This window comes from Echinococcus granulosus (assembly GCF_000524195.1).
Source record: "Echinococcus granulosus chromosome Unknown EG_S00171, whole genome shotgun sequence".
NCBI lineage: Eukaryota > Metazoa > Platyhelminthes > Cestoda > Cyclophyllidea > Taeniidae > Echinococcus > Echinococcus granulosus.
The window spans coordinates 54,709-76,484 of record NW_020170551.1 but is presented as its reverse complement, the minus strand read 5'-3'; the positions used below and the strand labels follow the sequence as shown (position 1 = coordinate 76,484).

General features: G+C 41.1%; 4 protein-coding genes across 4 annotated transcripts in view; 1 reads left to right on the top strand and 3 right to left on the bottom strand. All coding sequences in view use genetic code 11, as the record gives it.

The window, feature by feature from the left end:
• Positions 1–1,551: 1,551 nt before the first annotated feature.
• On the bottom strand, positions 1,552–5,362 carry EGR_09854 (Homeobox protein araucan; the record flags this gene model as incomplete). The annotated part of the gene is made up of 3 exons (XM_024499103.1): positions 1,552–2,101; positions 5,015–5,088; positions 5,291–5,362. 3 exons carry the CDS (start codon positions 5,360–5,362, stop codon positions 1,552–1,554), a joined length of 696 nt encoding a protein of 231 aa, XP_024346485.1.
• Positions 5,363–5,885: 523 nt separating this feature from the next.
• EGR_09853 (hypothetical protein) lies at positions 5,886–9,702 on the bottom strand (the record flags this gene model as incomplete). Its single annotated transcript, XM_024499102.1, has 5 exons — positions 5,886–6,277; positions 7,264–7,422; positions 9,062–9,173; positions 9,507–9,580; positions 9,645–9,702. The coding sequence occupies 5 exons, from the start codon at positions 9,700–9,702 to the stop codon at positions 5,886–5,888; spliced, it is 795 nt and encodes a 264-aa protein (XP_024346484.1).
• Positions 9,703–15,058: 5,356 nt separating this feature from the next.
• On the top strand, positions 15,059–19,272 carry EGR_09852 (protein of unknown function duf729; the record flags this gene model as incomplete). The annotated part of the gene is made up of 5 exons (XM_024499101.1): positions 15,059–15,578; positions 16,577–16,956; positions 17,099–17,247; positions 18,716–18,989; positions 19,162–19,272. The coding sequence occupies 5 exons, from the start codon at positions 15,059–15,061 to the stop codon at positions 19,270–19,272; spliced, it is 1,434 nt and encodes a 477-aa protein (XP_024346483.1).
• A 656-nt stretch (positions 19,273–19,928) lies between these two features.
• The window catches only part of EGR_09851 (Battenin), a gene marked incomplete at both ends in the record, with an annotated part of 10,879 nt that continues 9,031 nt past the window's right edge, over positions 19,929–21,776 (bottom strand). Inside the window, one exon of the mRNA XM_024499100.1 lies at positions 19,929–20,063. Within this exon, the coding sequence (XP_024346482.1) occupies positions 19,929–20,063 (135 nt within the window). The remainder of the gene's footprint in view (positions 20,064–21,776) is intronic.

The window sequence follows — 21,776 nt, the reverse complement described above, 5'->3', positions numbered from 1 at the left end:
GGGACTATTTATATCTTTTGAAACCTGTTTGCTTCCATTGTAATCTAAAAGTCCCGTTTTGACTAAAACATCCCTCGTGACTCGATTCCATAATCCGTTTTCCTGTATCAAGGCAAAATTCTCACTTCCAGGTGTTTACCTTTTTTCCCATCTTACTCCTTTTCAAGCAAAAATCTTTGACATTAGGCCTTATAGTGGGGGTAATAGTGTCTGCTATGTTGATGTGAGCCAAACTGGGTGTGTGCAAGCTTTTCTGTGCACGGGTTGGACAATAGCATGACTGCTTTTCCTTATAAGCCTATCATCCGTTGTAAGGTGTGGCATTTCTTGCACAGCCAAACATTATTTCTAATCTTCAAATGGAAATGATGACGAGTTGAAAGGGAAGAAGGGGAAAAAAAGGCATAATGCTTTGGGATTTTGGCGAACATTTTCACCAAACCTTGTTTTTTTTTTCAGCCTATGCTTTGTAAGAATCTATTATTGCTATTTAGCAGACATCAAGCAGTCTGATACACCCACATAAGAAGTGATGGACCTGACAGACCAAGTTGTAGCTATTGCTTAAGCGTCATTATTCAAGTCAAATTGGGATTTGTAAATTCGAAATAAAAGTGGGTCGTTTAAGGTGTAGAAACGAAATTTTTTGACTTAGTTCTCCCTCACACTTTTACACCTCATCTATAAAGCAATTTTGGCAAGAAAAAATTTGTCAGTGTTCGAAAATTTACCCTAACCAATCAAATGCCTTAAAAGGGATGCGTCTAACAGTCACTTCACTGTACAAACGGTGCTTGAAGTTTTCGGTAGATACGTGTCTGAATCCGCCGGTTTGGATTGCATGCTCTTGTTATTGTTAGAAAAGAGGCCGTTGTTGTGTTTATACACGCGCACTAGCATCGCCTGACATTTTAACTATCGGTGGCTTGAGTGACCCCATATGACATGTGTGCGAGCGATAATGCGACAGAGAGCCATGACAACAGCAACACTGTTTGAATTGCCGTAGGTGGGTATTAGACAGAGCTTGTGATAGAAAACGAGGAGTGCATCCGTTTCTGGATTAGTAGCACGAAATTATGGACTATTAAATCGCTTGGAACCAATCACCAGCCTGGATGGCTTCAGAGGGTATTCTTTGCTTATTAACCTACCAAAATCGTTTATCACTAAGTTTTAAACCAGAAAATTCCATTATTGCGTCATTCCAGTCAGATTGAAAAAAAATTCACTCAACAGTCTTAATGTGAATCTTTACTAAGGCTTCACTGAAACTAGTCAATGGAGTGGATAAATTTTACACCATTGAATAATAAAATGTTGAAAAGAAGGAGCAATTTTTAAACATTTAACTAAATCATTAATCTGTTTGCGAAACTTTATGCTAAACAGCTGGAGGATCAGCAGTATAACTTCCACCTTAACTCAAAAAGACCTAGAACAAAACTATTTAACTTATTTCCACTAGGCCCTAAAAAGGGAAGGTAGCATATTTTTAACACTTATGCGCAAAGTAAAACATTATCAAGGGTAAGCGAGTCTTCCACATCATCAGTTATTGCCACTAGAGGGTTCTTTGCAAGGCGGCCGTTCCTCCACAAGTGCTGCCAGTGACCAGATTTTTGTCGAAGAAGGTGGAGGAGGAGGTGGAGGTGGTGAAGATGGTGGCATTGAAGTTGGTTCCAAAACCACCTCTTTTTCAAATCCATTTGTTGTCACGCGAGATCTGGTATCTTTCACTACTTGGGACCACAGAATGGAATGGACCTGGCTAGTGAGAGTTCTAGCAATGCTCCAATCCTCGTTCCAGAACATCGGGGGTAGAGGTTGGAAGGTTGTCGATGGTGATGGTGGCGAGAGATGTGGTGGAAGTGTTCGATTCGTAGCATTCCAAGTCAATCGATTCTCCTTTTTCAAACGTCGTCTTGCGTTGGCAAACCAGGTGGATACTTGAGTTAGATTCATGCGTGTCACTGCGGCCAGCATAGCTTTTTCCTCTTTGGTGGGATAGGGGTTCTTGCGATGCTCGTAGAGCCATTTCTTGAGAAGACAAGTTGTCTCACGTGTGGCTACTTTCTTCTTTACTGGCAATCTATCTTCTCTACAAGAAAAAAAGGCCTCACTTTAAAACGATTTTCATTTGTCTGCTTTATTCTTTAGGATGGCAGCATTGACTGATGACAAACTAAAATGGAGTGTTATAAGCACCTTATAGATCGAGACCAGACTTGAAGGGCTTGTTGTCATGGGAAAGCGCCTCCCCGACTGCTGAGAAAAGACAAATTCAGACCAATGCGAAGGCTTAGTGCTTCATTCTTTCACGAGAAAGTGCGAACAGCTTATGAAGAATGCTAATCAGTGTTAAAGTGATGGTAGAAAGTAGAAAAAAAAAGGGCGGGTATCACTATGCCTACGGATAAATTTGCCTTTGAGGTGCTCCAGGTATATGAATAACGTTCGCTGTAAGATATCTTTCAGTCTTGAGAAATATCTCCCAACAAAATCTCTCCAATTTACGCTGTCTGACAGGGCTCATGACGGATAAATCATACCAAAATCCAAATTAAAATTCCATTTACTTCTCCGTTTGTTGAGACGTCATCGCATGGTCTTCAACTCTGTCTCGAAGGCGACTTTACCAATCCCAAGTGCTATTTTTATGGTTGATGCAGGTCACTCATAGTTGAGTGTCGAGAATAACACTTTAAAAGGACAACCAGAGTTTGGGTATTTCACCACTCCAGGAGAGAATCAGCTATCGCTTACCTCTGAGAGGCATATAAATGACATTCTAATGGCTAAATATTGCCATTATATTCTATTCCAGACCATTATATCGCTTAATGCAAGACGGTTATTAAAAAAAAGGCAAAGCCAGTAGACAGGGGGGTGACATAAAATTAGCTCAATCTGTCACATTTCCTCACCAATCTGACTTTCTTAATCTAAGTAACTTACGGCACATTTGAGTAACCATGCGATATTTCCTGAATGTTTATTAAAGAAAATGCAATGCAGTATTTTACAAATTGCTCAACTCCAACTTTGATTCCGAGGACGCTTAAGTCCTCGCGAATTGCACTCCTGCTCAGTGGTATGGTCCTTAGGTCATGCCAGGAGCCTCAACCCTTTTATACAACAGTAATATATTTACTACATGATTACTCTAAGTTCTTACGACTGCAGGCAAGACTCTTGAGGGCACGATAATAATTTAAAGATGTGCTAAAGTAACTAGATTTTGGCTTGTATCAAAAAAGCATAAAATAAACAGTTAAAGGGAGGAGGTTTCACATTACGACATTAATGTTATCGAGCAGAATAGTCAAGTTAAAATCCAACAATCACCTCAAGGTCACGTGTTTAACTCACTTTATTAAAAAATTGTATTAGGCTAGAATTCAGGCATAAGAGATGCACCTGATTTATGGCTTGCTTTTGGTTTTTGTTTTTTAAATCAACGGCTCACACCACCAATAAAGCCTATCTGACAATTGGAGGAAAATGACAAACATTGTCACTTTTCACACAACATCATCCCTCTAGTTGCGTCATCACCAACTAAATTTTAACGACATTATTGCACGCCTATGGGGCTAAGAAAGTGTCTCTTCAAAGAAAATATAAACCAAGTATATTTTTGTTAAAGGCTTATGAATCAAGTGTGGGTAATCCATTTTGAAGGTGTATCTTGCGCTACTCCATTAAAATTACTGTGTTTTATTGCCTTTGTCTTTTGTATACTGAGCTTGCTAGTGTATTATTTTAACGAGCTGTTGGATACAAAAAATAAATTTATTTAGGTAGAATGTAGCATGTCATTTTGAACCGCTTCCAATTGGGCTGCAATGATGGCGGCCTATAACTGAGGTGATGTACGCTTCAGAATTTATACCAAATCCTGACTCATGCTTGTATTAGTGTACAAATAATGACTCAAAGCCACATGGATTGTGTTTGTGCGTATCTGATCTAAATGACCGGGCAGACTCATCCAAGGGGATGAGTAAAAATGAGTAAGTTCGCATGGTTCTCACACACGCAGATCTTGCCATATTTTCCTTCTTGACACACTCGACGGAATATAGGTCTGTTAACAACTCCATTTTTTTGAACGAGATGTTTTGTTCCTAGAAGCAAACAACCTAGTTCGCGCCACTCCACCGCCTATCAAACTTTATCTTCTGACTATCTCCTCTGCTTCTAAATTGACCGCGAAACCAATGATTGGCAGCAGTTTGAGAAGGAGAAATAAAAAAGTTCCAGGAATGAAACTGAAGATTAGAAGAAGGCGGAATCCCTTCCATCCAAGCTTTCGGCTCACTGCAACCAAAGCCCAAATCTTGTTACAGGTAAGTTTTGCGGTGATATGAGGCAAGAAGTAAACGTATTGCAATATCTTCAGACCGACTCATTATTCCTGACCATTTCTTGACCACCTTCAAACTGTGTGGTACCAAGTGCATAGGTCTAAGCTGTATTTGCCATTTGAGCTTAGGTGGGTGAGCATTCACCACTGGATACATCTACCCACAGGCACCATGCAAATTAGTGGGGCAAGCATAGGCATGAAATGATGACGGAATGTGCATCTTAGAAATACGGACAGCATTCCTGTTGATAGGTTTAGATGTCTTCTTCAAGGCGTCACCAAGAAGGCGTCGCTGCGAAGCCTACTTTTCTCACTCAAATTGTCACGGACAGCATCAGAGGTATTCAAAATAAATGAAGACGAGGCAACAAGGTGGTATATGTCTTATGATAGACCAGCATCTATGATTTCACCAAAGGGCCCTCTGCACGCTACTCATGCGTGCAATTTTTTCGAGTTTTCTTTAAAAGTATCTACATTTCTTCCACCATTTCCTTCTGTAGATAAAGTGATTAGTCAGAAATTTCTCAAGGTCCTTTCAATTCATTTAAATAGAACAAAAACGAAGAAACATCTTCTTCTTAGGTGCTGGAATTGAGCTCTGTCATTCTCATCATAAAATAACATTAAATCGTTTCGTACCGATTTTCCTCGATCTCATTGGAGGTGAATTGTAAAGCCTCGCGTTTCTTAAAGGTCTCGAGAGGATTTAAAGTCTAAAAGAATCAAAGGCAAAATAAGTTAAAGAGCGGAAGGTGCAAGTAGTTAAATGACAGTGGAAATTCTCATAAAACCCAATTAACCTTGTTCCTACCCGTATTCTTCAATGGGTGGTCCAACTCCCAAGAAGTAGCGCAACACAACACTGCAAGTAATCGCTACAACCACCTCCGGCCCTTTCTATCCCCCTCGCTTTACAGTATGCATCTTGTCTGTTTTGCTGCCACCGCCTTCACCTCCCGATGCCAAAGTTTTTTTTGCATCTAACATTGGTGAGATTTTTTGACATTAAATTAACAGCCTTATTGATGGATTAAGATATCCATTACAACTGCCATTCCGTGCGCAAGCTCTCATTGAAAGTACCGCTTTTTGGTAAAAATTTTTTGGAACTGGAACATTCTGTTCAGTTTTACAGTTCTATCTTGGTAGTAATAAACACCAAATGAGGTGTCAAGTCTGACCTCTCCTATCCCTGATAATCATCGTTCATCTCTGGACTGGGTGAGAGACTTTGAATGGGATGTGGTGATGACTAAAGCACCTTGTCGACAAAGGTGTAAAACCCAACTCTCCAAATATTTACTCACAGATATAATCAAGCACGGTATAGCACGGTGATGGAGTATTCAACTACATCGGGATTTTGAATGGTGTAAATGTTTTCAGGACCAAAGGTGATCACAAGTTGGTTGGTGTCACTCCCAGCCGCGGTAGCTCACAGCCCGTAACACAGCGATTAATCAGTACATGGAATGCCCGGACGCCTAATTGGCTCACAACAGGGGAAACTTTAGACGAACCGTAAACTGATACTTTTACGAATATTTAAATTTGTCGGTGATATTGGTTTAGGGGTACTGGAGGTTCCAGCAAAGAACTTCGGTTTTTCCCTAGTAAACTTTGTTTGTTCTTTTTTTAAATGCCAAAGTATTGGTTGTACCATGTCACGAATCATATCGTGGTCATGATCAGTGACCAGGCAACTACTCACCGGTAATTTGTCCATGACAAAGGGGCAGTTGGATTCCAGTACAAAGGAGCCTGAAGTTGGTCTTTTAGTACCTACTGGTAGAGAACCAATAGGATTCAAGCGGGGTTCTGAAGGCAATGACTTCAAGGTCAATGAAATTTGAGGTAGGCTGCCTTGATCCTCTTGTGATGTCAGTGGGATAGAAGACTCACCTGAAAATATAGGCTTTATCTTTCTTAAAAGTGGATTTATTTCGGTTTGAGGAGGTCAAGAATAACTTTGTGCGATTTTATGCCCTGTTCATTGGGGTAAGCAGCACTACAACAGTATTATCTTCCGACTGGACCCGAATTACATCCGTCCTTCTATTGACTGCTTAAAAAATTTTGGCCCACTACACTCTCGTTTCTGTCACAGTTCATTTTCAAGGGTTCGTGATCCTATTTCGTACAGAAGAGTGCTAACTTCGGAGGCCCTCCAAAACTTTAACGATGTAGACTAAGGAGGATGCGAATGCGAGGTTATCTCGTAGGCGTTCTAATCTTTGTAGATTTTGATGATTATTGCATCTTGGTGTTTAAAACACCGCTTTGGTTTCACGGATATCCAAGGCTCTGTCGCAATATTTCCTCTGGGCGGCATGGCTTCCGGGACATGTCAGAAGCTCTGCCCTTCTGCACGTCTACATTGCATAATCTGCCCTGCTATTATCATACCTTCCTTCTTCATGAATTACTCTTGGTGCTACACTAAGATTTCTGTTAAAAGGCATTAATTAGAAGCTTTCATCAAATTGTACATTAAATGAAAGAAAAATGATAAAAGTTAAGTTTCACATCGTGTGATCAAACAAAATGCTGGAATATGCATTGAGTCATGGTTGTGTAAGACCGAAAAATTAACATTTTTGATGAATAAAACGTGTAAAAGATCCCACTTTCAAAAATGACTAGTAAAGAGGATTATCAAGAAATGAGATGATAAACAGCTCAACTATTTTAATCACTTTACTTATAAATAAACATTCTTTGGAGGCCTTCCGATTTACACAGCTCTAATGCATTCGTAAGACTATTTGAAAAGAGTTTGATAATAACTAGTTTGACTATTTACTACGTTTTAAAGCAAGAAGATCTGATTCCAGAGGGGGAATAATATTCTACCTCAAATGACTTTTCGAAATGGTTCACGTTCTAACCACACGAAGCGACAAGGTTTGGTGATAACAAAGACATCAAATAAAATTTTTTTACAAGAGTTGTGTCCGAATTAATAAACCCAATTTTGCGTTTTAAAAGTGAAAATAAAGAACAGTAAAATGTTATGGGGAAGCTTCTTGGGTAATCAGAAGAGGGCGCTATACGTGGTTATAAATTAGTAGCCATTTCCTCGAATGTCGGTTGAATGTATCTACTGAGTAAATGTTAAATTTCTTTGCCTAGAACAAAAAGCTTAACTCTATTTCGAAGCTGCAAAATTGCCTTGTAGAAGTAGTTTGTCACTTAGGAGGAGGTGGGGTATGTAGCGGAACGGACCCACTGTGGATAGGCCAACTCACTCGATGAAGGTAAAACAATCACGACTGAGAAGTCATCTACTGTAATAGGATACAAACTGACGGCGCAAAAGTAACAGCTGTAATGGGCGAAACAGTCAAAACTACTCATCCAGTCAATCATTTGGAAGCACGCTTCCTACCTACCAGACAGCACGACGCATGACCTCATGCACTACGTCCCGCTGTTACGGACTTTATCATCCTGCCATTACATTAAACGCTTTGCATGTGAAAAAACAGCTTAAAAGTTAATCCGACATGGAAACTTCAACTTCTAAGTGCTATAAGAAGGTAGAATTCTCAGTGATCCTTCATCTCATGGGAGAATGCAGTGGGTTGTACTTAGGGTAATAACACTGAGTGACCAACATGGTAAGGAGTCGTTTAATCTTGATGCTATAAAATAAATACATGACCCTAATTTAATTATTGAATCAAACAATTGTTTTAGCTTCAAGTGAGGGCGAATGGTGACCTCTGGCGGCTAGGGTGGTGTCAACAAGTTAACTAAAAATTGGAAGAGGTCTATCACAAAGGCCAATCTTGATAAGAGGTTCAATTTTGAGGTAGAAATTTATCTAATTTGCCAAAAGCACGTCAAATGCATCTAGGTAAATCACAACTCACTCATTTCGATGAAAGCCCGATTTCCACCATCAGTCCCGCTGTGCCTTGAACTCTGCGTCGCGGCATTAAATAGATTCCGTAGAATTAGCGGATGCTGTTCCATAAGCCGAAGCCATGCATCTCTGTCGCTGAGTGTCAACTCTGCCATCGATGAGAGTGGCAGTGATGGTAGTTGCAGTGGCGGCTCAAATTCTCCTGCCTCTGTCACACCGTTCAACAGCGGAGTGGATATCGCGGCGCCTGGAGTTAGTTTCATCTTCCTCCCCCTTAGAGTGTCCGTCAAGGAGGTGGATGCGGTGAGATGTGGTGTGAAAGACTGCTTGTACTTGTTGTTACTGCTTCTGCTGCTGCTGCTGCTGCTACTACGCCGGTAGGCGCGTAAGTACGTGCGCGACAAGGCGCGCGTCTATCCGCGCTCAATTGCAATTGAATTCGCGGGGTGCTCGTGTGCGTGTCTTGCAAGTACACTGGTTAGTGGGCGGCCAGGCCGTCACCTTCAGGTCTGGCAACAAATCTTGGGGTGAGTAAGATGGTATAACAGCCTGGGGATGTATTTGTTCCCTTGGGCGCCGTTTTCAATATCTCACAAGTTCAAAAGGTGGACTGACCTCGATACTAATGCTGCACAATCTGATGTTCCTTAACATCCTAAAATCTTGCGGAGGCTTTTCCACCTTGCTTCTTTGTTTTGAGAGCCCACATAAAACAGTATCAAGGCTTCTTCAAGCGTAGTTTGAGATGAACATACGGTTGGATGGATTTATCCGACTTCTACTAGAAATGAATTATGTACACGATTGAATTCACATACTCATTTTTTTGAATTTTTCAGTAATTTTCTGTTCAAAATCAAATAAATTGTAATTATCTCCAGATTGGGAATATCTTATTAGCAATTTTGCTGTTTTAAATGAGCAATCTGTCTAGGGAATAGGATTTAGCGTAAACATAGTTGTATAATCCGACAAAGAAGTCATCACAAATGTGTGACTCTGAGTGATCGAAGATTACTTTGGTAATAGAGGTTTCCTAAGCCAATAAAAAAGCCTTATCTGTCTACCATCAACCAAACATGTTAGCAAACCTTAAACGCTCCCCTTCCTAACCGTTTTAAAATTTCTGACCTCTCAATTCAAAGACGGATAAAAAGTACCCTAGAAACGCTTTGAATTTCGCCAGCCTCACTAAGGAATCCATCTTGCAGGCACCTGATGGTAGACATTCGAAGTTAACAAAGGCGTGAAATGACCTTATACTTTTGTTGCAATACTTTTAAACGCCGCTGTACTTTCAATAAAACTACGTAGATGATTTGAACTACTGCGATACTCTGTTAAACGTAAGTATTTTTTCCAATAGTTAAGTGAGAACTTCTATACCAGACCAAGGCTTACTTCGTATCAACTTTTTTGCTTTACTTGAGTATTCTAGCATATTCGAAGAAAAATCCATGAACGATAATAAACTTACTTGTCGTTATGATTGGCAGAAGTCAAGGTCATTTATCTATTAAATTGTCAAAAAAAATGGTGTGAATAATGCTAGTAAATTCATTCACGAATAAAAAAAGCGCATCGGCTGCGGCGGTGACGGCAGCTAGTGCCTTCGGTACTCGTGGATAGGCAGAGTATGCGCGAATTTCGCTTTCTCGGTAGGCTACCAATAGGCGGTACTTGCGAAGGTGCCCGCGAGCTCTGATTGGTTGGCGGTACCAGGGAGTATTACGGGATTGGCATAATCCCTAATTTTTATTGGTTTGGTCTAAACTTCGTAATTTAAATTAAATCAAATAAAAATTAAGTCGAAAAATGGAGTGAACTCGGAAAATTTATGAGTAATCAAAAAAATTTTTCATGTTGGTTCGATTATATAATTTAAGATTTTCAAATGACTCCACAACTGGCAGGAAACCATTTATTACGATAAAAAATTAAATCAAGTAATGAAGCCTCTAATTTTAGAAAACTTTTCTCAAATGGTTAAAAAAGATTCCTTTAATTGGAATTCCTTGATTGTAGCGACTGCATCCACCGCTTCCTTCCACTATGGCTGGCTTCAGTTCATCGGCCCGGTCTGTGTTCAGGCATCTCTATCACTTAATGTATGGCTGATTTTAAGCCATAGAGATCTTCTGTCTCAAACTTCTATTTATTAGTCAAATTTTCCTCATTCAAACCCAATTTATTGAATTTCACCCATTCAAAATGGCAAATCTCCGAACATGTTTTTTTTGTCATGACACAGATGTACCCTCGTAAAATGGTGAAATTGAATATTTAACACGCATAAAGTCTTGTAAATCTGCCCCTCAGCTAGCGTCGTTGTGGGCTCTAATACAATGTCATGTTTATGTACTCACTCCTTCCTTTTTTGAACTCATCTTCATCATCGTAATCTCCACTTTCTGATTCTAGATGTCATAGTATGCAAAAAATTTCCCATCTTAAAACGTGCTCGTTAGGCAAAAACGAGGGCGATTGTACCGTAATGTCATTCATGTTCAATGACGTACCACCTAATTCACTGATGTGTTGAGTTGGTTCCAAGTCCTGATTACTGTATGGGGCTAAAAGAAGGAAGTAAGATAGTATTTGGAGCTTCAGTCAGTCAAAAGAATAATTGCTCTCATGCGGACGTTTTAGATACATACTAAGAGCAATTTGCCCTGTAAGTTGGGGTCAGGGTAGACAAATCGGAAGCTGGAGTTAGTATCTCTCCTTCCATGCCAGGTGGCTAAGTAAAACTACTCGATTCGACATAATTTTAGCTAAAATTCATCCTTAGACCGAATTGCCTATACAAAACCATTGCTAGTAAAGAAGTGGTTCAAAAATGATGAATGGATAAATGAGCAAATAGCTAACATGGTAAGATTGAACTGCATGGATGGGTGGTTGAGGGCGGCATGGGCTAAGAGTTGCTGTTAGATCCATTGCCAATGGATCCAAAACTGATGGATAGGTGGCTAAATCTAAGACAAATAGATTAAAAATGTGCAGGACACTTACAAAAGTCGATGAAATAAACTACCAAACGAATTCACGAAACTAGAGCGACAACTACAACATACACTCGCACACGAGAACTCGCCACTTAATAACGGCTGACCCAGTCGGCACCTTCCGCCGCACCTCTTCGTGATTGTACGTGAGCTCGGGCTGTGACAGCGCTCATCAGAACGCTTCCTTCTTTTTTGGTCCTTATTTTGAGGGCGCATGATAAGTGATATCATGCTTTTTACACAGCTAGTCACGTCTTTTGAAAAAGAAGACAGGTTGCAGACAGCTGTCATTACATCTTATGTGCTTAGTTTATGTTACTGGGCCTGCTCTAGCATTCATACTTGTTAAAGTGATTTAACAATGGATGCGTAAGTGAGAAATAAGCGACTTCCAGATGGGTAAAATAGATAACCAAAAAGATGAATGAATGGATAACTAGGTGAGTGGATGGATGGACTGATGGGTGGGTAGACCAATGGACAAAGAAGGAAGGGGGAAGCTGCAGTGGAAGTTGTCAAGCGTATGAGTCTCCCCCATATACCATGCAGTGGCAACAGATGGCAGACAAAAGGCTCCAATGTATATCATTCGGTTACTTCCTTATATTCACATACTCTTTACGGACTCACTGTAGAATTTACACTGATTTATGACTAATTGCCGAACTAACTTGCGAAGAAAGAAAGCGAACATACCAATGGTTATCAGCAAATCATTCACCACTCTGATAACCAACCCAGATTTTTAAGATAGGCGTCACTTAACCTGACCAGGATTACACCTACCCTGCACATGGGTGGTAAAATACAGTCGTGATTGCTCCCTGGAATTTGTTCACTTACTGAAAGCCAACCTAGTGCGATTGTAGTATCCATGCAACATGACACAACTCAAAGGGGGCCAAGAAGACTTCCTCCCAAGGCACAGCCAAGGTGGCCAGGACTGGTCGGTCAGTCAGTAGAAAGTCGTACTTTTGCACGACGGAGCAGCATAAAGCCTCATAACTCATGCAGCTGCAAACCTAGCCATGAGGCAACTGCCAATATAGCTGGGACGGAATAGACGCCTCCTCATCTTCATCCTCTCTAAGTGATGATCGGCACCTCTTCCTCGCAAAATTAGACGACTGTATGATAGAATACGAAGCGAGTAAGGCAATATAAACACTGATTTTTAGTGATCGTTTTAAGTTCTTCGTCTAAGCTGTGAATAAAAATAGGTTCTTTGCCCCAAATCGCTGAAAGGAAATAGATTAATTGAATTTTAAGAGATAAGATTGATCTGGGATATTATTGTGCCCTGAATAACTAAAGTGGTTGATTTGGGAACAGCAAATATGCTAGATAAAAACCTTACATTATTTGGGCTCATGTAAAATTTATCGAATAACTGGGCTATGCGGACCGAATATTCTTAAAGATCTTAGCACGACGTTTGTGTTAGTCATCGTAAGCCATTCATTACACTTAGAATAACGAATAATTCTATAACTTTATTTATGCATCTCATGCACTTAGAGGAATGAAGGAGTAAGATAAGAAACGAATCGGCTTAAATTTTTACGACACAGATGTTAATGTACACATTAAAAGGTCTTCTGTGCATTTCTACCCAGGCAAGTCAGTAGCAGAGGTGACATCGGTTTCGCTATTGCTTCACATCGTTTTGTATTTTTATTGATAGATACATGAAGTTGACCCCATACGACTTTGGAATTTGATAGTCTTAGCGCACTTGTATAAACGAGTAAGAAAATGACACTGATAAAGTTGATTAGTTACGAGGTTGGGACTAGTGGATATGTTTGGCCAATAACATTTGATGCCAGATGGAGGTAATCCTCGACCACGAATGGTTCAGGGGACAGTCCACGTTGTAGCCAAATAAAATGGCGAGTTTTGATAATGAAAAAAGGCAATGTGTAGGGCGATTTTCATAAAATTATCAACATTAACAGGGCGGCGTTTTGAATGCGGAAACCACAAAAAGACGAGAAGTGTTAACTAACGAAAAGTTTGTGATGGCGGGAGCAAAGCAGGTGGCTATCAGATAGATTCCGCCTAGGTTTGGAAGTCTCATGAGTAGAGGAGGCAATAAACGAGATGACGAGATAAAATGTGCTTAAAGACAAGTCACCCGTTGTAAACTACTTTAGTTTCACAACAATTTGCTTGAATATTGCCGACTGCGTTTGAAAATGTGTGCATAGGATCTCTCTAAAAATGATAGTAATTTTACTTGAAATATCAGTGCATTATCAGCAAGTCAACCCATCTAAAAAATTATTTTAAAATTCGCTCCTTTTTCACACTTGGCTTTGAAATTACGATAAAATATGTGCAGTTGTAATTTGTCCTCTAATATGTGTGTAACACTTAAATCCACAGTTGATTATTATAAACTTTTCATACTTTAAAATTGTCGAACATGTGTCGCGTGTCACTGGCGGATAATTTGGCCGTCGGGCGATTCGTTTTTGGTCCTCTGTGTTGACGCTGATTCCATTATGGTGATCAAGACTAAAGAACGCGTTCAGCTGTTTGCACTTTCGCAGCTGGTACGTTACGCTTCATTTCTCTTCCCAGTACTATCAAAATACAACGCATTTTGCGCAAATGTATAATCGTCATTTATTTAACTGCTTACATCTCACCATGCATTTATGAGCTTTTTAAAGTGAATTCCTTCAACCCTAGTTTTGTTTTCTTCGGTCCGTTTTTTCACTGAGACATTTGGTCCGGTACATTCCCATCTCTACCCCTGCGACTCGGTTATCCCTATCTGCTAGAAGACTCGAAAGAAATGCTCAACTCTGTGTTGCTCAAAACGAGTTTGAATCAGAGGTAACGATTTTTAATATCGTTTATTACGTAGCTTTGCAAAACAAGTGTCTATTACTAAATGATTTACTATCTACGGGGGACGTTCCGGGCAAATTGGGACTTTTATATAAGGGCGCAATGTGGTTCAGAGGGCAAAACTGCCATTTTTTCTGAAGATGCCCCTCTCCACCTGTACGCACTGCATTGGAGTTTATTTAATGCCTAGGAAGCGTCGCCACAGCCAGGTGTTTTAAAATTGTAAATATGCGCAAGTGGTTGTGCTTCCCATTTTTGCAGGACGATTTATCCTTTGAAAAATTTTGTCCCACTGTACGCTATTTGTTGACCTGGCGCCCAGAATTAGGTATGTATCTATGGATATGAAATAGTGCTCACAGGAATGACTACTATGTTGTCGACCTTGAACCAGTACGGCCAGGATCAACACTGACTGGCGTGCGATAGTCCTTGAAGTGTTAACTATTAAAATATCTAGTTGTGTTTAAAGTCATCTGCGGGGGGTAGGTATTTATAGTTCTGGAATGTGACCATCCGCTGGCAAAAAACTTAATGTGTCATCATATGCTGTTCCATGCACGTACACATCACTGTTGCCTGTTCATCTCGATTAACGGCATTCAGGCTCGATTTCCCCACCACATGCCTAGGCTATTATGAGCAATAGTAGGAAAAACAAACTTGTCACGTACTATTACGAGTAGGGCTACGTCAGTAGCATTTTTTTTAAATTGCGTAATAGCAGAAGCTTCAAAATAAACCGGATAGGCCCTGCAATGGGCATGGACGCTTTTGCTAAATTAATTCCCCTTTGTAATGTCTGGGATAAAGCAATCTTTCTTTACACTATGAAGAATGGAATACGACGTGGCCGTCGAAAAATACTGCATAATGACCCAGTTTACCAGTCAAAAAACATTTGTTGTGATAAACATTTTGATACTAGTTGTCATTTTCCACTCAAAGATGGAAGAATCCAGCCTCACAACCAACAGTGTAGAATGCTCCTCTTCCCAACTTAGTCTGGTCCCCATGAACGGGCCTTTTGATTCTTCCTCCTCGGACCTCGGTTCCCCCCGCTCCAAGTCAAGCTCTGATCTTCCACCCGTTGCCGTCCGTTACGTCGGTGATTTGCCCTCAAGGACTGCTTACGAGCATAATGCGACACCCTGTCCTCCCACCATCTTCGCCTTCGACGCAGACCGTGGGGAATTTGAGAAGTATCGATCGGAGGTGGCAGTAGGAGCCGAGGTGCCTTCCTTCGCAGGTCCAGAGGTGGTCAACAAACGGTGCCGACGGATCTTTGCGCGCTGTGATGCCTGGCTTTCCCAGTCAACTCAATTTTATGGCCAACCACCTGAGAGTCAACCGGCTTCTGTGGCGGGAGAGTATGAAACCCAGTCATCAACGTCCTCAGCGGTGCTGGCTGATGATTCGGTTTCACAGGTAGCAGCTAAAAAAGCAGCCGGAGTAGTAGCTGTGCACGGTGAGATGTCATTTTTTGTCACTAGTCGTGCATCATTTGAATTAGCTGTTTTTTAACCACATTTCATTTTCCTACTCTGATCATCGTAGAGTATAGTACAGGATAGTGAAGCAGGCACGGTCTTATAAATTCTCATTACAATTATAGGTTTATGCTATAACTTGGCTTTTAATCTCGCGGATATTGATGAGATTGACCAATGGATTCTCTGCCGAGCTTCACCGGAGAAAAGGATATTTTAAAGAGATTGTGAATCTTGTGAACTCTTGAACAAGTCAACTTAAGCGTTTTCATTTTGGAACTGTCCCATCTGCCCAAATTTACTATCATTTTGCTGTTGACTGACTTTAATATGGGTTATTCTCAGGTCCTTGCGACGCGAGGATCGTCTGATGTCTTCGGATTTCTAATTCGGCCGTTTCGGCAGTAATCGGATGCCTTAAATCAGGGTTGATGATACTAGTTTTAATACTATGAATGTGTATCGTATCAAGGTTAAAAATTTAAACCTTTTATAGTCAGCACTTTTACCAATTCGTTATTTTCATTTTTTCACCGAAGTGCATCGAGGAAGTAGACCCACGTGGACACTGGAAGATGCACTTCAGTGATGTCCTGTCAGTTAACTATTTTTCAGTCTTCATTATGAATTTATCTACATTAGCTTTATTTCCTCACAACGTGAGAATGGTTCCAGATCATCAAATTTCGTTTATGATTAATTATTTTAACGGTGAACATAATGCTTGTCCCTGTAAACAGTTATTTTGTCCAGTATTTAAGCAGTTCACTTCAGCATAAGGTCCTTTCTGGCCAAGGGAGCGTTTTAGCATTTGCTAGAACTGAAAAACTTTCCTATCGAGACGTTTGCCTTTGCTTTGTAATTTCAGATTCCACCAATTCGATGCTTGGTAGTAGATAAAAGCGGGGAATGCGATTTAAAAGACAGCATTAGTCACTACGTTTCGTTTATCACTGGCATCTCCCCCCACCTCCAGAGTTGACGGATGCGGATAGGATCGCCAACCTGGAGATTGAGTTGGGTCAACTTCGAGCCCAGCTGGCCAAACTGGTGTTCCAGCAGGAGCGCGATCGTATGGGTTTTCCCGCCACCGCAGCTTTTGATGGTGAGAAGACAGCACCAGTAAAGGAGTCCTATCGCGAGATCACTATCGCTGCCGCCATCACCTCGCCCCCCACTGCCGTCGACGAGGCGTTCAGTGACTCGGGGGTGGTGGAGACTGCCTCATCGGGACTTCTTGTGCCGCCATCACAACCAGCGTTTTCTGGGCCTGTTCCACCTCCTCCTCCTCCTCCTCCACCGCCGCCACCTCCACCATCGACCTTCGATTGGCGCAGCAAGCTGCTGGAAAAGAGGGTATTTTAGGAAGACTGAATTTGCGAAGCATTAGTCGGGAAGTTTTTGCGCTTAATAGAAAAGTCCCTGAAGTTAGAACAGTGGGCATTGCGCAGGGTATTACTGACACATTCCACTTCTGTGTTTGTTTTTTTTCCCCCAGGGTCTCAACCCGTCAAAACTGCCACAACCAGCAGCTAGGGGTGACATGTCCCAAGTTTTAAAGGAGCTTACTTCTGGTTCAATCAAACTGCGCTCCGTGCGTCGTTCCACTGGTGGGACACCTATCCGAGAGCGCGATGTTGATCCCAGGTGGGGAAAAACGCAATTTTTGTCTAAGTTGAATGCACACGTCTTAGTATCGAGTTTACCGACTTACTTGGAAGGTTTGGGTGGCTAGCAGTTTAAGTGATTCGAACTTGAACTCCATGCTACTGTCTGTAATCATATCTTGGAGCAGTTTTTTGTGCTTTCCCCCTCAACATTGTCAATTTGATCGTTATTCAGTTGTGACAATAAAAAAGTTGTCAAGCGGTGACGTGTGAGATGAATGAACTGCTTGTGCATCTGTACTTTTTTAAATTGTAAGGGTATAAATTCACGAATCTTCAAGAAATTGTCACAACAATATTGCGCGCTTCTGGAGTTATTGACTGAATACTACTCATATCCATTAAGTGGCGATAACATTTTAAAGATACATTTACCACTAGTGAATAGCGTTGAGCTCGCGTCTTTTTTTTATTGCAAATGACTTTCTCTTCACTCCTAAGTTAGTCGCGATGATTATTTCTGTCAAACTTGTGGCGAACTGTCTTCCCATGGCAACACTCGATTCAGTATGGTCAGTAAAAAGTCTAACTTTTGTTGGAAAGGAAAAAAACCGGCGTCAAATGGGTACCATGTGGTCTAAGTGAGCTGTCTAATTGCATATTTCTTTTGATTGTGGTTGTAGTAAACACTTTTTTGCCACATCAAGTTATTTTCCCAATAACACTTGAATCCCGGTAGTGGTTGAGTCTTTGAAGATGCTCAAGGTTTGTTTAGTCAAACACTCATTTAAATCAGGTGTCATTTCTACCGCCTTGCATTCATTTTGCACTTGAATAATTTCTATCGGCTCTAGAGTCCCCTACTTGATTGCCGCAAGTGTCCCTTTTTTCATATGCCATTTGTAGAAACTTCTACGTTTGTTTCCTTGGAATTTTTGATGAGACGACTCCATGCTACTAAACAATTTAACGTTGTCTCTGGGTAACCAAATTTGAGAATGTCACATTGCGTCCATGAAATGTTTTACCTGGATGTGGTTCAAATGAGGCAGTTCACAAGGGCCTTGGAAATATGTCCACAAGGTGGGCACCATTTTGAGTCTGGAAGGATGGAAGAACGCTCAATGAATTCTATTCGCAGTAAATAGATCTTGAATGAACCTCAGAAGGTGGAAGTACCGAATACGTCCTGTAGTTGTTAAGCGAAATGCCGTGCAACCACTTGCATACCTTTACCTATTAATCAGTTTCTATAGATTCAAGCATATTACAGTCCGGACACTACTCATTACTGTCAATTACATCCTTACAGTTGTCTTCCAGTTGGGTCAACCTGTTGGCAGAAGTCAAAGTTAAGGTATTACGCATGCTTAGTAGAAAGTAGTATGATAATCTAAGCCTTTTCAAATATGGTTCTTTGATTCGTCAAACCAATTAACGGTTTTGGTAATGAATACCGCACGAAAGTCTTCAATGGGAACAATTTTTATTGCTCGCTACTTCCACAGTCGACTAGATCCCGCCGAGTTGATTGCACGTGCATTGAAAGCGAAGTTTGCCAACATGCGCCACGAGTTGGACAGCCCGGAGAGTCCGGACAGTCCGAAGAGGCAACCAAAGGATGACGAAAACGATAACGAGTTCACACCGCCCCTCACTCCGATCTTTCAAACACCGATGCTGCGGCGAGTTCGCAACCGAGGAGCAGAAGGTGCTCTACGATCTGGTGATTTTAGAGCAAAGCAAGGTGCCACTTCTGATGCGACTACTTCTGCTACACTGGTATGTCTACACCTAAATCTCTTAGTTACTGTTCGATACTTAGTGCGACAAAATTGATACAGATTTTATAGTTTTAGCCGAATGCACAAGTTTTGCATAATCTGAGGAAGAACTAACTTTCCGAGCTATCATCCGACTTAGCTTTTCACGTTGCGTTGTCTTCTGATTTCAGCCTTTCGGCCGTCACATGCTACGTCCAGTAAATCGCGATAAATTGCCCGTCTCAGTCCTTTCGGAACTGAGCTTCGACACCCCCAATTCTTCAAATGTTTACTCACCATAACCATTGTCATAATCAGTGAATCATTTTTTATAAAGGCGTCCTACCCCACCTCTCCTCTTCCTTTCATCAGTGCGATCTCCGGAGGAACCGGAACTGTGGAGGCGAAATCGGGTTTCGAATAACTTAAATTCCGCTTCAAAGTGGAATACCAATTGTAGGGATCTGAAAAAAAAATTATCCATTCCCCTCCAGTAGTTGCTTTTCATCTGACGGATAGATGACTGCTAGGGTAAAAGGCAACGATGAAATGGTAGACTTTAAGCATGAAAGCCGATCTCGATCACTATTTCCATGGGAAAAATCGAAATGGGAGGCGTCATAGGACGCGTCTTGGTGGTGGAGTGCTATCGTGCTTGTCTTTGCGTTGATTTCTGTCAGATTTGTTCATCTGACCCCTTTATTACCATGACACTGCCGGCCATGGACGCCAGTATCTACAAGAATGCCTTGGTCGACAATATGCTAAGGGATAGCCACATTCCACCTCAGTCTCCTGAAGTGTGATGGCTTCCACCGAGATCAAACAGACGGGGCACAGCCGAGGCTACTTATGTTACATCAGTATCGAGGCAAAATATATTTGGCACAATCCATGATTCGGAGAAGGGGAAAAAGAACTTACGGAAGGCAAGAAATAAAGGTAATCTAAGTTAGAACTAAGTAGGCTTAGGGGCAATTAAGCGACAGAGCCAGTTATGCAGAGGAATGGCAACAAATGCAGCGCAGGTGATGCCGAGGGAGTCGGAGAACGCAGCAACTGACATGCTGTACTCACGAGTGTCGGCTTTGGCCTACAACGCAAACGAAAAATTAACTAGTTTGAATAATAAGTGAAATACAGTAAAACAGGCAATCTTATTCGACTTCCAGAGAAAGCAAACAATCCAAAATAAGTGTTTCCCAGTTATATAGCATAAACTAGTAGGTTCTCGTTCCGCGTTTTGGCCCAACTTGAAATCTCATAACTTAGGAGACTTAAATCATTGAGGGGAGATCAGCTCTGATTTAGTATCGACAGATGACAAAATCCTACTATCATCAATTTAGTACTTGACTAACTACTTTCTCCCCATTACATGCAATTTGGTTAGCTTTCAAAATCGTAGCTGGAAATTTTTCCAAACAGAGCCAAAGACGATAATTATGGCGACTGAAGCGGAGGTGATTGAAAGGCAGCATACTTCCAGACCGGCATTGGCCAATCAAATCGTGGCCTTGTACCCCACCCAATCAGCGACAAGTTGTTGCGTAGATCACTCTTAAATGGTGCCATGTTTGATGCCTTTTTGGAAGTTGTAGTGTTAAAGTAAAGCTTTTTCCTTTTCTGCAATCGGAGAATGCGCTTACAAATGTGTAGGTCTCAATCACATCCATTGGAAGGTGATATGGGCGCAAAGGAGAAACCAACTTTCCTACCAAGTGTTTATTACTTCGCCATAATAGTGTTCGGGTCAGACTTTGCCAAATAGGTAAAATAAATTGAGTCCGAATAATCTACAGGTGAGCAAAATATTATGCCATTGGCGTTTTAAGCCAAACCATAAACTTTGGGATTACAAAAAGGAAAAAAAACATCGCCCTTTTTACTAAGTCCCTTAATGCAACAGTCAAACGCCACTTGACTTGATGTTTCACCACCGCTTGTAAAACGGCTTCAATACATCAAGATTTACTAGTAAGAATGAACCATCTCAGAGCAGCTTGCACCACTTTGTCAATCTATGTGGGAAGCTGACTTGATGCTTGGCATGGGCCAAATTAAGGAGGCTCAGAAATTGTTAGTGCATAGGTATGGGATGCGCTGACATCTACCTTTTCGCCTGAGATTACCCTCGTTGTCACTACCTTTGCAACCGCGGCAATGCATTTTCCGTAAGTGTTAAAAACTATATTTATAGACGTGGTAATCGACTCCACACCAAAACAATCTACGCAGATCACACTTGGACTAGAAGTTTGACTCCACAGGGTGAGGTTCTTTCTCCCTTGAAGGTCATTGTTTTGTGAATAGAATTGGGTGACACTGTAAAATTTGTGCGCCATCTAAAGAAATGTTTAACTATCAAAGAAAATGTCGTAAATAAAACAAAGACACGACAGCAGAACGTAGAAGTTGAAGAGTCCTAGAGATTGGAGGCATCACTAAGATAATCGTCGTTCTGTTTGTTAGTCTGTAGTTAATTCTTCTTGATTTAAAAAAACAAATGACTATATTTGATACACCTGTTTATTTCATATGCTAGAAACTAGGAGTTCTGTACATGGATGTAGATTCTGCCAAGTTAGAAACCAAGAGCGATTGGAACGACAAGATTTGCCGCTGAGAGTATGGGTAAGTAGGGCCGACGGCATGTGTGTCAACCAACTACTGAAAACAAAGGATGTCTCCATGCTCTCTTATTTGTGGCCTCTTAATAGGCATTGGTAGTGTGATGGTGACTTGTACATTTCAAGTCGATCTGTGCGTGATATAGACCAGTGTGGGGAACCAGACGAGGATGCGA